Genomic DNA, 15,793 nt, shown 5'->3' with positions numbered 1-15,793 from the left:
AAGAATTTAAAACATTTTAGAAATGGTCAAACAGTAGCTTTCATTGGATAAATAAGAAATCATCTTAAGGCAATAAAAAGGCATATTAAGCCTGGGAACATTAAGGTGAAAAATAAAAAGAATGATGAATTTCTTAATAGGTAATTATTTTTTTATTATTCACTTTTATGTTTATTTTTAGTTTACATCATTCATTTCCACAAGATTTTGAGTTACAAATTTTCTCCCCATCTTTCCCCCACCCACCACCCTAAAACAGCGAACCCACTGAATACCCCCTCTCCCAATCTGCTCTCTCCTATATCCTCCTTCATCCCCCTCTGAATTTCCAATAAGGAAAGATGGATCTCTATGCCCCAGTGCCTGTATATCATTTCCCAGTTGCACGTAAAAATAAAATGTATGTGTGTGTATATGTATATATATATATATATATATATTTTTTTTTTTTTTAAACATTTGATTTTAAAACTTTGAATTCCAGATTCTTTCCCTTCCTCCATTGTCACCCACCCTTACTGGGAAGACAAGCAATTCAATATAGGTTGTACATGTGTAGCTATGCAAAACATTTCCACAGTGGATATATTGTGAAAGACTGACTATATTTCCCTTCATCCTATCCCACCCCCCACTTGTTCTATTCTCTACTTTGATCCTGTCCCTTTTAAAAGTGTGTGTTTCTAACTTTTCTCCCTCTCAACCTGCCCTCCCCTCCATCTTCCCCCCTCTCATCCCCTTCCCCCTTACTCTCCTGTTGGGTGAGATACCCTATTTAGTGTGTATGTCATTCCCTCCCTAAGCCAAATTCAGTGAGAGTAAGGTTGACTCATTCCCTTTTGCCTTCCTGTTCTTCCCCTCCATTGTAACAGTTTTCCCTTGCCTCTTCTATATGAGATAATTTACCCCATTCTGTCTCTCCCCATCTCCTCATTATATTCCTCTCTCACCTCTCAATTTCACCTTTTAAATATCATCTTCCTATTCAATTGGTCCTGTGCCCTCTGTCCATGTACACCTGTACACATATATACACACACTCACATATGTATTCATACACCTATATACCCTCCTATATAGACATATATGCATGTATACATATATATGTACATTTATATTCCCCTCCACTATTCTCATACTGAGAAAAGTTTCATAAGTTACAATTCCATGTAGGAATATAAATAGTTCAACTTTGAAAAGTTCCTTATGATTTTTTTCCCTTGTTTACCTTCTCATGCTTCCTGTATCTGAATGTCAAATTTTCTCTTCAACTCTGTTTTTTCATCATGAATGCTTGAAAGTCCTCTATTCCATTGAATAACCATATTTTCCCCTGAAACATGATACTCAGTTTTGCTGGGTAGGTGATTCTTGGTTTTAATCCCAGCTCCTTTGACTGCCAAAATATCATATTCCAAGCCCTTCGATCCCTCAGAGTAGAAGCTACCAGATCTTGTGTTATCCTGATTGTGTTTCCACAGTATTCAAATTGTTTCTTCCTGGATGCTTATAATATTTCTCCTTGATCTGGGAACTCCAGAACCTGGATATAATATTCTTAGGAGTTTTGTTTTTGGGATCTTTTTCAGGAGGTGATAGGTGGATTCTTTCAACCTCTATTTTGCCCTCTGGTTCTAAAACATCAGGGAAAATTTCCTTGAGAATTTCTTGAAGGATGATTTATAGGTTCCTTTTTTGATGATGGCTTTCAGGTAATCCAATAATTTTTAAATGATCTCTCCTGGATCTATTTTCCAGTTCAGTGATTTTTCCAATGAGATATTTCACATTGCCTTATATTTTTTCATTTATTTGGATCTGTGTAATAGTATCTTGATTTTTCATAAAGTCATTAGCTTCCATTTGCTCCAATCTAATTCTGAAGGAATGATTCTCTTCAGTGAGCTTTTGAGATTCTTTTTCCATCTGGCAAATTCAGCTTTTTAAGGCATTCTTCTCCTCATTGGCTTTTTGAGCCTCTTTTGCCATTTTAGTTGGTCTATTTTTTAAGGTGTTATTTTCTTCAGTCAGGTTGTTGACTTTCTTTTCATGATTTTCTTGCATCATTCTCATTTCTCTTCCCAATTTTTCCTCCACTTCTCTTATTTGGTTTTCAAAATCCTTCTTAAGCTCCTCTATGCCCTATAACCAGTTCATATTTTTCTTGGAAGCTTTTGGTGCAGGAGTTCTGACTTTGTGGTCTTCCTCCTGTTCCATGCTTTGAACCTTTTTGTCCCCAAAATAGGAATCTAAAGTCAATGGATTGCTGTGCTTGCTTTGCTTCCTTTGCTTACTCATGTTGCCACTCAATTACTTAACTTTTGAGCTTTTTGCCACAGTAGAACTCTGCTTCCAGAGAGGAGAGCTTTGTCCCAAATTGCTGGGGTATTCTCAGATGCTGTAGCTATTAGTTGGCTGCCCTCTCTGAAGCCTCTACATGCTCTGGCTCACTGGTCACGCACCCCAGGACCTCCACCCTAGACAGTGATCCAGATCCATGCAGGTTAAAGCAAGAGGAATTACCCCTCAGACTGGTCACTTGGTCCTCCTACAGTCTGCAGTTCAGGAGCTCTGAAGCAGCCATGCAGCGGTGGCTGCATGGCCGCGACACCTCAGCTACTTTTCCCTCTGGGGGCAGAGCCTGCACCACACTCCCAGACCCTCTGTTCCCAAAGTACACTGACCTCTCACTTTGTCTTTGCCATTTATGGGTTGATAATTCTGGAAACCACCACAGCTACTGGTGATCTACTCTCCTGACGTCCCTCTAGCCGTGGCTGGTCGTGGCCACCCTGAGGCTAAAACCTTGGGCTCATGCAGGGCTGGGCTTGGCTCCCAGAGCACTGAGATGGTCCCTTTCTGCTGGCCTGCCAGGCTGTCTTCAGCAGGAGGTTAGTTTCTCTCTGTCACTTTGTGGGTTCTGTAGCTCTAAAGTTTGTTTAGAGTCATTTTTTACACATATTGGAGGAGGTGGAAGCATGAGCCATGCAGAAGTCTTGTTTCTACACCCCCATCTTGGCTCTGCCCCCGCCAATTCTTTAAGACTGTAAATTTACAGCAGGTGTCAGTCAGCATGGGTAGGAATTCCTAAACAGGAGTTCTCTCTACCAATGAAGTCACAGACCCAGTTTTCCCCAAAGGAACATATGCCATATTAATAACAGAGAAATGTAAAAGTAGCCCAACCATTATACCTAATGCTAGGAAGATCAAGTAGATGGTTTTTAATGTTCTTCGTGATTGCAAAATTGCAAGTCTATGAACAATGGAAATTTGACATCTAAGAACACATGAATATTCTACAATTGGTACTTTGTGCTAAATCATAGGCTCACAGAATCTCAGAGTTAGAAAGGCCATCAGAGACCATCTACTCCCTCTGTATCTCAAAAAGAATCCATGCTACAATATAGTTAACAAGTCCTCATCTGGTTTGTGCCTGAAGGTCTCTAGGGAAAGGGAGCCCATCGACTCTGCTTATGGATCATTCTGATTGTTAGGAAGATTCTTTGGATGAACTTAAGTGTGTCTCTGTGCAACTTCTAGTTACTGTTCCTAGTTCTATGTTTTGGGGCCACAACAAACAAAATAAGTCTAGTTCCTGCCCCATGTGAAAGCCCTTTATATACTTGAAGACAACTATCCTATCTCCCTCCCTCCATGTCCAACTCTTCTCTTCTACTGAACATACATCTCCATTTCTTTCTGTTAATCCTCCTATGGCCCTTACTCTCCTCCAAGTATTTTAATGATCCAGTGACACTGGTCTCACTATTCCCTGAACAAAATACTCTGTCTCCAGATTTTGTGTCTTTGTACCCACTGATCCTTATGCCTGGAGTGATTTCTCTCCTCAGTTCTGTCTCCTGGCTTACTTCCAGATTTCTGTTCAAATCCCACCTTCTCTAAAAGGTTTCTCTCCACCCTCCACAACTGCTAGTGTCTTCACTCTAAGATTAGCCCCAAGTTGGTGTCTTTGCTTTTGATCCTTCCCCTCTCTAATCCACCCTCTATACAGCTGCCAAAATGATTTTCCTAAATCAGAGCTCTCACCATGCTACTCCCCAACTCAAGGACCTTGCTGCTTTTTTATTGCCTCTAGGACAAAGTATAAACACTTTGCCCCTGACAATATAGCTTCACCCTATTTTTCCATATTTATTTTATATTATTGCCCCTTACACATTCTATAGTTTAGCCAAACTGGCCTACATATTGTGCCCCAAATATGACAGCTTATCTCCCCTCTATGTACTTTTGCAGAGGCTGTCCCTCATGTCTAGAATGTTCTCCCTCTTATCTCCTGGAATCCTTATCTGAAATGCCATCTCCCACAAGAGGACTTCCATGATTCCTCCAGTTAGTGATCTCTCCTTTCTCCTAAAATATCTTCGAATCCCTCTTCATTTCTTTGTCTTAGCTCATTAGTTTCTTTCAGGGCCCAAGAGAGGTGCCACTTCCATGGGAGGCCTCTCCTGATTCCCTGAATTGTTATTCCTTTTTTCCCTTCTTAAATGATCAGGCACTGAATTCTCCAAATAAATGTTGTATTCTTCCAGTAGGATGAAAGTGTCTATGTAGCTGAGATTAATTTTTGTTTTGTCTTTATAGGGACTAGCACAATGCCTTACATGCAGTAGGAATTAAAACAGTGTGTGCTGAATTGAATTTTACTATATCCCATAGTCATGTATCTAATGATAACTGATGTCAAAATGAAATCAATTATAAAACACAAATGTTATTCAGTACTCAAAGTCATCAATACAGCCTTAAAAATGAACACAAATTAAAAAAGCAAGGTTCTGATCATAGGCCCAGTGTTGATACTGTGTGTCACCTAAGAATTAGCCCAGCGAAAATCAGAGAGGGTCATCACCATTTTGGCCACTAGTTGAGTAATTTTTCAGCCACAGCAACTTTCAAAGACAGTCAAGATGCTGTAATCAGTTGGTGGAGGGAGAGTGCACCCTGACAAAATCACAAAGCCTTGAAGTACATGTCGACATGTAGATAACACTAATGTTGGGAAGACTAATTAGTAGATGAACTTTTTTTTTTCTTTTACCCAGATCTGTGGTTTCATCAGTACTGGGAATGCTGCTTCCTTGGTCCTTTTCTAAAACTTCCATCTACTAAAGTAAATCTGTGAAAGAAAGCTGCTGAGGGCACTGATATGTGACTTCCCTAGGATCACATAGCAGATATGTATTAGAAGTCTCATTTCCAAGGGGCGGCTAGGTGGCGCAGTGAGTAAAGCCCGGCCCTGGAGTCGGGAGGACCCAAGTTCAGTTCCAGCCTGAGACACTTAACACCCACACAAAAATACTAACTGTGTAACCTTGGGCAAGTTACTTAACCCCAATTGCCCTCCAAAAGGCAAAAAAAAAACCAAAGTCTCATTTCCTGACTCTAAGGCTCTCCCTCAATCACTTGCATGCTCTCTCTATTAGTCTAATTAGTCTTCTATTTCTCCATTTTTCAGCTACAATTATTTGTTTGTTAGAAATTAATTCTTCTGCCTTCTTCATAGTAATTAGTGATGATCAGTAAATAACAATGTGCTTGAATTTCCCTATGCTAGGCCCATGTAACTTATCTAAATAAAGAGACTAAGCTAAAATACCATTTTCATTGGTTGATGCCTGTAAACAAAGGCATGAGGCAACAAATGGTTATCAGATACAAATACAAGCAATGATCCATCAACATCACAGTTCTGGGAAGGGATTTGGCAGTGCCATTGATGTCCTTCTAACCAGTAAATCTTGAAAACTTTAGACAGCAGTTGGACAATAGGACACAAGGCTGGCTGAACTTCACTGATGTAAAAAAAGAGCTTTTGATCAAAAGAATAAAAGAAACATTTAACAAGAACTGGCAAAGATATGTACTTTCTGGGTAATTTCTAACTTAATACAAAAACATACAAATATATAAAAAACAACTTCTATAAATTGAGGATTATTAAAAGTAACCAAATTATTAAGAGTAAGAGAATGCAAATGAAAATCCAAGGTTTTATCAGAATTTAATCAGAAGAATTGGCAGAGATAACTAAAGAGAAAGAGTAGCCCATGCTAAAAGTTTTTTGAGCATAGAGGAACACTGACACCTCACTGGGGTAACTGTGAAGTGATCCAACTATTCTGTATTTCAGTTAGAAATCATGTAAGAAAATTGACCAAACCCTCTGCCCTACTGGGGCAATCACACTACTGGGCAAATACCTCCAAGGAAGTCAACATCCCCCAAATCTCCACCCCCCCAAATTAATTAGACCAAATCTAGGATTCTAACATAGTGATAGGTGTATACTGTGGTTGCAAAAAATTGGAAACAAAATTAATGTCAATAAACAAGAGTGTGCATGGAAAAACCACAGTAATGAAATATAATTGTGCAGTATAAAATGATGAATATGAAGAGTTTAGGGAAATGTAGGAGGATTTGCATGAACTTATTTCAAACAAAATAACAGAATCAAAAGAACTATACAATGATTAAAATGGTGTAAATGAAAAAAATCATTAAAGGCAAGATGAACTCTAAATTATGAAAAAATAAAACTGAATTAATGAAACGATTCTTGCTTCATGGTGGAGACAGAGGAATAGCAGGCAAAATAGGACAGACAATGTCAGATACTGGTCTCTACATTGGTCAAATATTATGATAAAACCAACTCCAATAATACCTTTATTTGTCTCTCCAAGGATAAACTTATGAGCTTCAATTTGCTGGCCTTTTCTCTCCTTTGGCTTTATTTATAGCAAGAAGGTCAAGATAAATCTAATTCTGTATCTCTAGCAGTATGTCTGCTCCTTGTTCATTCTATAAAGATCTCACATTCAGAGTACCAACAACTATGGTGAAATTAATGAATGATCTGAAAAAAACAACAGCCACCAACCAAACTCGGTGATGGGCCATCCTTTGTTCCATTTTCTGCTACTGCCACCATCACTGCAGAAACAGATTGTTGCTTGTAGTTTAATCATTACAGCCATGTCTGACTCTTTGTGACCCCATTTTGGGCTTTTCTTGGCAGATACTGGAGTGGTTTTCCATTTCCTTATTCAGCTCATTTTACAGATGAGGAAATTGAGGCAAATAGGGTTAAGTAACTTGCCCAGAATTACATAGCTAATATGTGTCTGAGGTCAAATGTGAAATCAGGTCCTGACTCCAGGCCCAGTGTTCTTTCCACTGCACCACAGGGCTCTGCAGAAACAGAGAGGTCTGCAAAAGGCTGAGGTCCACTTTGCATTCTTCTCTGTCTCATGGGCTGCCATGGCCAAAGAATTCATCACTAAATGACCAGTCTAATGTTGATAAGCCTCTATGCACTTATTTTGAAAACAGACTGTATGTTGCTGGGATCCTAGTCAAAGTATTTTTGGCACAGCAGACCCTACTAGAGTGCGTGTTCTTCTGGCATAGCCTTTGAGAACAAAAGGTCACCTCTACTTCATCTTGTAACAGTAAGACCTACTTTGATATGAGGCCACATAGGCCATCCAGCTTCAAACCAGAGAATGGGAGATACAGAAAGAAAGATAAAGGATGAAAAAAGGGCACAAAGTACTGCCTCCCACTCCTCTGCTCAAGAGATGAGGAGCCAAGGGATGAAGGGATAAAGATGAAACACCCTTATGTGTTTTTCACGACTTCCAATCTAGTCAGGTCACCTTTCTTCTTGCTAGAATTTTTAAAGTCTGCTCCTTAACACCTTCTGAGGACTGGAGGCAAAAACAAAACTTGCATTCCAAGTTTCATGGTCTTTGGAGAGTGCTTTCCCTTAATAAGGGAGAAGTTTAATTTGAATTGAGGATACTCAATCCTATTAACAATAGGAAGCCTCTTTCTCAGTCCATTCACATGACTTGTTGCTCCCCCCTTTTCTGAGAATGACTCTTCTGGGCTACAACTGAATAGTAGGGGAGGAGGATCTTAATGTTCTCTCCCCATCCTCCAGTATTTAGAAAGTAATGTGACATCAAATGATAATGATAATATTGCCAAGGATAGCTAAGGAGCAAAGCCCTTAACAACAGAGGGATGGCTTTGAGACTGATTTTTCAAATAACCCTACCAGAACTTACAGACCTATAATTTCATCAGGGTAGGAACTCCTAATATGAAAACTCCTTGAAGATTATCACTAGCAACTCATCTGTAACTTACTGAGTTTTGGAGAGCTGCTAATCAGCATTGAGACTTACACAGTTAGGATGTATCAGAGATGGGGTTTAAGCCCTACTAAAGGTTAAGAAACTATTACATTTAGTACATTCTGTTTTCAACCATGGATGTACATATAGCATTTTAGAAAGATTTGTATCAGAAATAGTAACAGGGGTGGCTAGGTGGCACAGTGAATAGAGTACTGATCTGGAGTCAGGAGGACCTGAGTTAAATTCGGCCTCAGACACTTGACACACTGACTAGCCATGTGACTTTGGGCAAGTCACTTAACCCCAATTGCCCTCCAAAAAAAAAAAGAAAGAAACAGTAACAACAAAAAAGCTTTAGGACTTAAAGGAGTAAACTTCAATAAACTGAAAATTCACTTTCATGAAAAAATCCATTCCATTAAAATGCAGGACAAATTAGGCATTATCAGATTTACAATTTTTCATTGTTTCTGTGTCAACTCTTACTACCTACCAGGTCTATGGTATTGTGAAAAATCATTTGCATGGAATTCAATTTCCTCAATTGCAAAATGAGGCAATAAGACTAAATGTTCTTTCCAGTTTCTTCTAGCTCTAATATTATTCATCAGAATGGTGAAAGGGCTTGATCTTGCCATATTAGTACAAAATGGAGGAACTAGGGATAATTAGCCTGAAAGAGGAAATTGAAAAGAAAAATAGGGGAAAGGTAGCCAGATAACCATCTTCAAATATTTAGAAGAGAGATTAGATTAGATCTGTTTCTTCTTGCCCCCAGACAACTAAGGAAAATGGGCTAAAGTGAGGTAACTTTTAGGCTTAATATAAGGAAAAAATTTCCTAAAAGAGCTGTCCAAAAAGTAAAATGGGCTGCATTAGGAAGAAGTGGTTTGCCTTTTTCTTTATGTCTTTAAACAATGGACTGATTATTTTTCAATTACTTATCAGGTAGGATGTTGAGATTCCTCTTTAGGAAGGTAGATGAAAGATGGTTGTGAGATTCTTTGCTACTCTGAGATTCTGTAATACCATTTACCCTCATCTGTAGCAATAAAGGGGAAGAAGCCACAGTCATTCCCTTATCTCTCCAGTTCATACTTCAAACGGCCTTCTTATCTTTTAGAGTCAGCTCCTATTTCTGCTTGGCCCTAACCATAACTTCCTTTAGAGAACCGTTGTTGTTTTGGGAGGCCCAAACAACTCAAAACACGGCAAAGGAAAAAAAAAAACCATACACGCTTTCCTTAGGTTTCTTTCAAACATAGAGCTTTCAGTGCTTAACTGGTTGAATAATTGCTAGGTTCTTTCTAAAGCAGGGTTAGGCAGCTGTTAACAGCAAGAAGCTACAGCAATAAATCAGGCTATAGCAATAACAACTTGTGCTATGGTTCATTCATTCAATAATAATTTATTAAGTCTTTATTGTGTGTAGAACACCATGCTAGACACTGGAGAAGAAAGTTTAGATAAGATAGGATGCTGGTCCTCATAGAGTTGACAATCTATTGAGGGGATGATACAAATAAAGGTAAATATTATATTTCATGATTAAGAGGCATTTAAGTTAGTTTTAAGGGGAAGGAATTCAACAGGGAAGACATTCTAAGCTTAGAGGACAGTGTGAGGAGGGAACAGAAGGAAGAGATCACAAGGGTATATTTGGAGAGCAGAGAATAATGCAGAGTTTGTGGAAGGGAGTAATATGAAATAAGCCTCGAAAGGGAGAGTGGGTCAGACTATGGCATACTTTGAATGCCAAGCAAAGTAATCCAAGTTTCACTTGGCTGACAGTCACTAAAAATTATTGAGCAGATTGGTCAACATGATGCATGCATAGGAAAGGTTATTTTGGCAGTAATACAAAGTATGGATTTGGGGGGTATAAGATATAGAGGTGGGAAGACCTGTTAGTAATGTATTAATAACAGTTGAGAAGAGTAGTAAGAAGAGCCAGAAATAGGGTTGTATCAGTGGGAAAAGAGAGGAGGGCTGTTTGTCAAAGATATTGCTGTGATGGAATCAACTGGTAACTGAATGGCACTGAGAGGTTTAGGAGGGGGAAAGAGCCAACTATTGCCAAGTCTTTGAATATGGGAGGGTGAGCAAATATTGGCACCACAGAGAGAAACATTTAAGTAGGAAGAAACTTATTTTTGGGACAGAGTGGGTCAGATGATAAGCTCAATTTTAGACATGTAGAGTTTAAGTTGGGACATTCAGGTGGAAATGTTCTTCTACATGTAGTTAGGTTTTCTAAGTCTAGAGTTCAGGGCTGGAAGTTGATGGCATAGAGGTGGTAACTGAAGGTATGGAAAAGAACTGAAATTGACAAGGGAGGAGAGTGAAGAAAGGTGCGGAAAGTGCTATGCTTATGAAGCACCTAGCCTGTAAAATGGTTTCCTTACAACAAATGGATAAAGCAAATATTGTTGTTTACTTGTTTTCAACTGTTCCTGACTCCATGGACCATATTCTCCATTGGTAAAGCTTCTGGGGTGGTTTGCCATTTATTTCTCCAGTGAACTATGGCAAACAGAGGTTAAGTGAATTGCCCAAGGTCACATAGTAAGTGTCCAAGGTCACATTTGAACTCAGGTTTTCCTGACTCCAGAACCAGCGCTCTTTTCACTGAACCATTTGGGTGCCCCAAAGCAAATATCACTCCCCCATTTTCTGGATGACGAAACTGAGACCAACATAGCTGAGAGGTGGGATTCCAACCCAAGTCTTGTGGTTCCAAATTTAATGCTCTAGCCACTCTTCTCAAAGAGAAAGGTAAGATCAGATGCTTCAGGCAAAGAGAAGGTGAAAAAGGCATGATGAAAGGTAGGAAAACCAAGAGAGATTGGTGCCTCTGCACAGAGAGAGGAAAAAGTAAAAGGGAAAGCACAACACTGTCAAAAATTACAGAAAAGTCAAAGATAATGACTGAAAAAGAGTACTGAACTTGATTTTTAGATCACAGGGGACCTCTGAAAGAATACTTAAAATATTTTCTAAAATAAAATTTTATTGATGCTATTTAGTTTTAGAATGCCTACATTTTCCTATATGTCCATTCTTTTCCCTCCCCCCAGGCACACCTCTTATTACAAAGAAAAAAATTAGAGGGGAATGAAAGCAGTGGCAAAACTAAGCAACATATCAAAGCCTGACATTCTATGCAGTGTGCCACCCTCATAGATGACCACTTTCACAAAAGAGTGAAGGGAGGGGCCTTAAGTGGTAGGCAGTCATATTGGAAAGGATTGAGGAGAAAATGGGTACTGAGGAAATAGAAGCATTAGATACAGAAAACTTTTCCAAGATGTGTAACAATGTAGTGGGAGACAGCTGAGATAGTAGCCAGGTGGAATACAGGTCAAGGGAATTTTTTTAGGGGGAGTGAAGGCTGGAGAGGCTTGAGCATATCTGTATGTAAACAAATTATAGACCACAACACAGATTTAGAGCTGGAAGGGATCCTACAGGTCACTTAGTTCAACTTCCTCATTTTATAAATAAGACAACTGAGGTCCAAAGAGGTTACATAACTTGCCCAAGGTCACACAAAACTAAAGGGTGGTTGGGGTACAGCCAAAATTTGAACTCTGGTCCTTTCAGCTAGATCTGACCACTCTCTCCCCACAACAGCAAGCTGTTTCCCCTGAGGTAAGTGCTGGAACAATACCCTGGAAAAGATGGGAATAAATGGGATAATAGTACAAAGTAGGGGAGTAGGAATACCACTTATTGTGTGACCAATGGGCAAAGGCAGGAAAGGGGTCATGATGAGGAGAAGTTCTGAACAATGGAAAAAGGGGGCTGAGACAATGCAGGCTGCTTTTAATTACATGGAGGTGAGATCACAGGAACAGCAGGGAATGAAGCATGGAATGTGGAATCAGGTAAGACCTAGATTCAAATCTCACCCAATCTCTAACCATGGCTAGAAATTTGACCAGGGGCCTTAAGCTCTGTGAGACTATTTCCTCATCCATAAAATGAGACAGCTGTAGTATTTATCTCACATGTTTTAAAGCTCAAATGAGAAAATACATGTGAAGTACAAAGCCTTTTATAATTTGTCATTATTATTACTATCTACTAAATGTATAGGAAATTCCAGTTATGGCCTTGAGGAGAGAGAAAAAAGATTTGCAAGAGTTTCTCTGGGAAATGAGATCTGGTATCAATATGAGTAGACAGACCTACAGAACAGAAGAAATCAGCATGGACTAACAGCCTCGGCTGTTGTGGTCTCAGCACTGCTACTGATCAGTGATGTGTCCTTAGATAAATCAATTCACCTCTTGGGACCTGAGCTTCCTCATCTGCAAAATGAGCTTTGAACTAAATGCTATCTAAAGCTCCTTCCAGTTCTAAAATTCCATGATTTACAGAGGTCACCTAGTCCCATCTACATGCACTCCAAAATTCCCTTTATTATATACCAACCCATGGTCAGCCAATCTTTTCCTGGAAAAAAAAAAATAAAGGAAACCACTACATTTGAAGATACTCTGTTCTACTTCTGTATGGCTCTAATTTAGAGTAAGTTTTGCTTGTTACCCATATTTTGTGCAGTTTTATAAAAACATTTGAAGTCATAGTTTTGCTTTTTTCCCTAGTCTTTTCCTTGTGTTTTTTTTCTTTTGTAAATTTATGTACATTCTTATCCTCTCAATATAATTTATTGTCTCTATTAGGGATGGAGACCCCATCTGTGTTTTATTTGTTTAGGGAGCTGTTGGGTGAGGAGCTTCCTCTGCCAAGAGCATCTTTATAAACCACTTGAACTCATTTAATGAACAAGCACCAACCCAAAGTGCCAGGTATAGAATACAAACATACTACTAAAAATCTGGGAAAGAGATAGGGATTGGGACTACGACTTCAATGGTATATAGATCTCCTGATGAACTTCCTGTACCAATGCTGCTTGGCACCTTCTCTGCCATTTATATGCTTACGGAGTTGCCTAGAGCACTGAGATAATCAAGTTGTTGGCCCAAGGTCACACTGCCAGTGTGTGTCAGAGGATGTGAGCAAAGGCCCTTCTCACTCCGGGGCCAGGCTCTGTCCTGGTCCTCCTCTTCTCTCTCTCTACTACTTCTCTAGGTGATCTTATCAGCAGCTCCCATGGATTTAATTATCATCTCTCTACTGGTGATTCTCAAAACTATCATCCTGCCCTAACCTCTCTGCTGATACTCAGTCTCAAACCTCCAAATCTTCCTAGTTTCCCTATTACTCTTGAGGGCACCATCATCCTCCCAGTCAGCCAGGCTCATAACCTAGGCATCATCCTTGATTCCTCTTACCCCTCCATAGACCTGTTGCTAAGGCCTCTTGATTTTATCGTAACATCTCTCAAATACATCCCCTTTCTCTTTTCTGTCATCATCCTAGTGCAGGCCTTCTATCACGTCATACTTGAATTACTGCAATAGCTTGCTGCTTGGTTTCCCTACAAGTCTCTTTCCCCTCTAATCCACCCTCCATTCAGCCATCAGTGATTTTCCTAAATAGAAGATCTGACACGTCATCCCTCTTCACTTCAATAAACTCCAGTGGCTCCCTCTCACCTCCAGGATCAAAGATAATGTCCTCTGGCATTCAAAGCCCTTCATAATCTAGTCTCCAAATACCTGGAAAGGTATAATCAGTCTTACACCTTATATCCTTCCACATACTTTGCAACACAGTAACACTGGATTTCAAGAGGAAGATACTTCATCTCTCCCTTCTAGGCATTTTCTTCAACTGCCCTCCACGTCTGGAATGCTCTTCCTCCAAATCTCTGTCTCCTGGCTTCCTTCAAGATTCAGGCAAATCCCACTTTTCCCAGAGAAGCCTTTCCCAGTCCTCTTTAAACTTAGTGCCATCTCTCTGGGATTATCTCAGTTTTATTTCTGCATATAGCTTGTCTGCACATAACTGTTTTGTACTTTTGTCTCCTCCATTAGACCGTGAGCTCTATGACATCAGGGAGTGTTTGTCTTTCCTTGAATACTGGGGCCTCAGCACAGCGTCTGGCACATAGCAGACATTTAATAATAAATGCTTATTGACTGACCCAGCAGCTCTCAATCCACAACACCAGTCACCTCTTCACTAAAAACCTGAAATACTGCAATTTCCACGGCAGCAATACATTTACATGCAATTTAGCCACTGTCTGAGGCTATCGCAATTCAATTCATAACACTAAGAAATATTTTCTCCTTTCCCCTTAGTCCTCTATGTGACTCTCTCCTAGAAGAGCTGGCAGGAACGTCTTCAGGTGATTTACAACGGGCCCGGCAATTGGAATTGACGGATTAAGGGTCAAGCACCGGCAGTTCCTCCGAACAGGGTTATGTTCAAATTTAAATGATGAAATCATTTACAAGAATACCGCAATAAAACCATCACGACTGTGCATATAAACCTTCCCTATCTTTCACCTCTGTATAAACACGGGCTGCACCGCACCGCGGATTGTGCTGACTCATAGGCAGAGGTCTGGGAAGGTGGCTTGGAATCGGGAATTAAATGAAGCCTGGATGAGCTCACATTTCACCCATTCCTGAACCCCCTTTGTCACCCATTTCAATAAGCAATAAGACACTGTCTATGGGGTTTAATTAACTCTTGTCGGATCTCTAAACTGATCGCCCGTGGCCTCTGACAGTATTTGGCACAGAGTAAGCCTTAACAAACGCCATTTGTTCGTTCATTCATTCATTCATTCATTCATTCATTCATTCATTCATTGCACCTTTTTCAGTGGGAAGAGTGAGGAAGCAGTGAGACAAGCACCAATCTCCCTATTTTATAAGTGGGATCATAAAGAGAGGGCAGGGTCTGAAAACTGCCCCCGCGTCTTCCGAAGGGGCTAAAACCTTCTGCTCCAGGGAGCCCGGCTCCCCAGTGCCAATCCCCTTCCACGCCCACTCCTCAGGGCGCTCTCGGAGGGAGGGAGCTGACCCCCGCGCCCCCGCGCCCCTTCCCCGTCAGCCTGGGTCCCCTCTGCGCATGCACACCTCTGAAAGACCCCGGCGTCCTGGGCTGCGCGCAGCACCCAGCCGATGAGCGGGACCCCCGCCAGGTGCTTGATGTTCTTCAGGGGGATGCCTTTACTGCCTCCTCTCGCGAGAATCAAGGCTGCCATATGCGGGGTCTTCTCCCCACCTTTGCCCACGCCATTGCGGGCGTTGCGCTGCAGCTTCGGGGGTCTGCCCCGGGGCGGCCGACCTCGAGGGGAGGAGGTGGCGGTTGTCTTCTCGGAGGAGTCCATCTTCAGCCCTCCCCTTCTCTTTCTCCCTCGCCGCCGCCGCCGGAGCTCCGCCACATCCGGGATCGCTTCCTTTGCCACCTCAGCACAGCCCCGGCTCCGTCCTCCGCCCAGCCCGCGGGAGGCCGCGCGGAGGCTGCTGGGAGTTGTAGTTCTGATTACGCTCTGCGGACCACGCGGCTCTTGGGCTACCGTGTCCTCTGGACTCTTGTGGGCTGGGCTGGGCGGGGAGGAGGATGGAGGAAATGTGGTTGTTTTGTTTTGTTTTGTTTTAAGTCAGTAAATAGTACTAGGAAGGTGATGCGCCCGAAAGACACTGGGATTTAGTGAAAGAACATGACTCGAAATACAGGTTCCA

General features: G+C 41.0%; 1 protein-coding gene across 1 annotated transcript in view; it reads right to left on the bottom strand.

The window, feature by feature from the left end:
• The window catches only part of LOC138176099 (N-acylneuraminate cytidylyltransferase-like), a 32,384-nt gene extending 16,875 nt beyond the window's left edge, over positions 1 to 15,509 (bottom strand). The window contains 2 exon segments of the mRNA XM_069106829.1: positions 15,185 to 15,452; positions 15,455 to 15,509. Of these exon segments, the coding sequence (XP_068962930.1) occupies positions 15,185 to 15,452; positions 15,455 to 15,494 (308 nt within the window). The 5' untranslated portion in view covers positions 15,495 to 15,509.
• Positions 15,510 to 15,793: the final 284 nt, after the last annotated feature.

Source organism: Petaurus breviceps, unplaced genomic scaffold (genome assembly GCF_028583685.1).
Source record: "Petaurus breviceps papuanus isolate PSGF00001 unplaced genomic scaffold, PetGlider_PUasm1.0 81, whole genome shotgun sequence".
Classification (NCBI taxonomy): Eukaryota; Metazoa; Chordata; class Mammalia; order Diprotodontia; family Petauridae; genus Petaurus; species Petaurus breviceps.
Note: the sequence above shows the minus strand (reverse complement) of the source record. Positions and strands in the feature narration are given on the sequence as shown.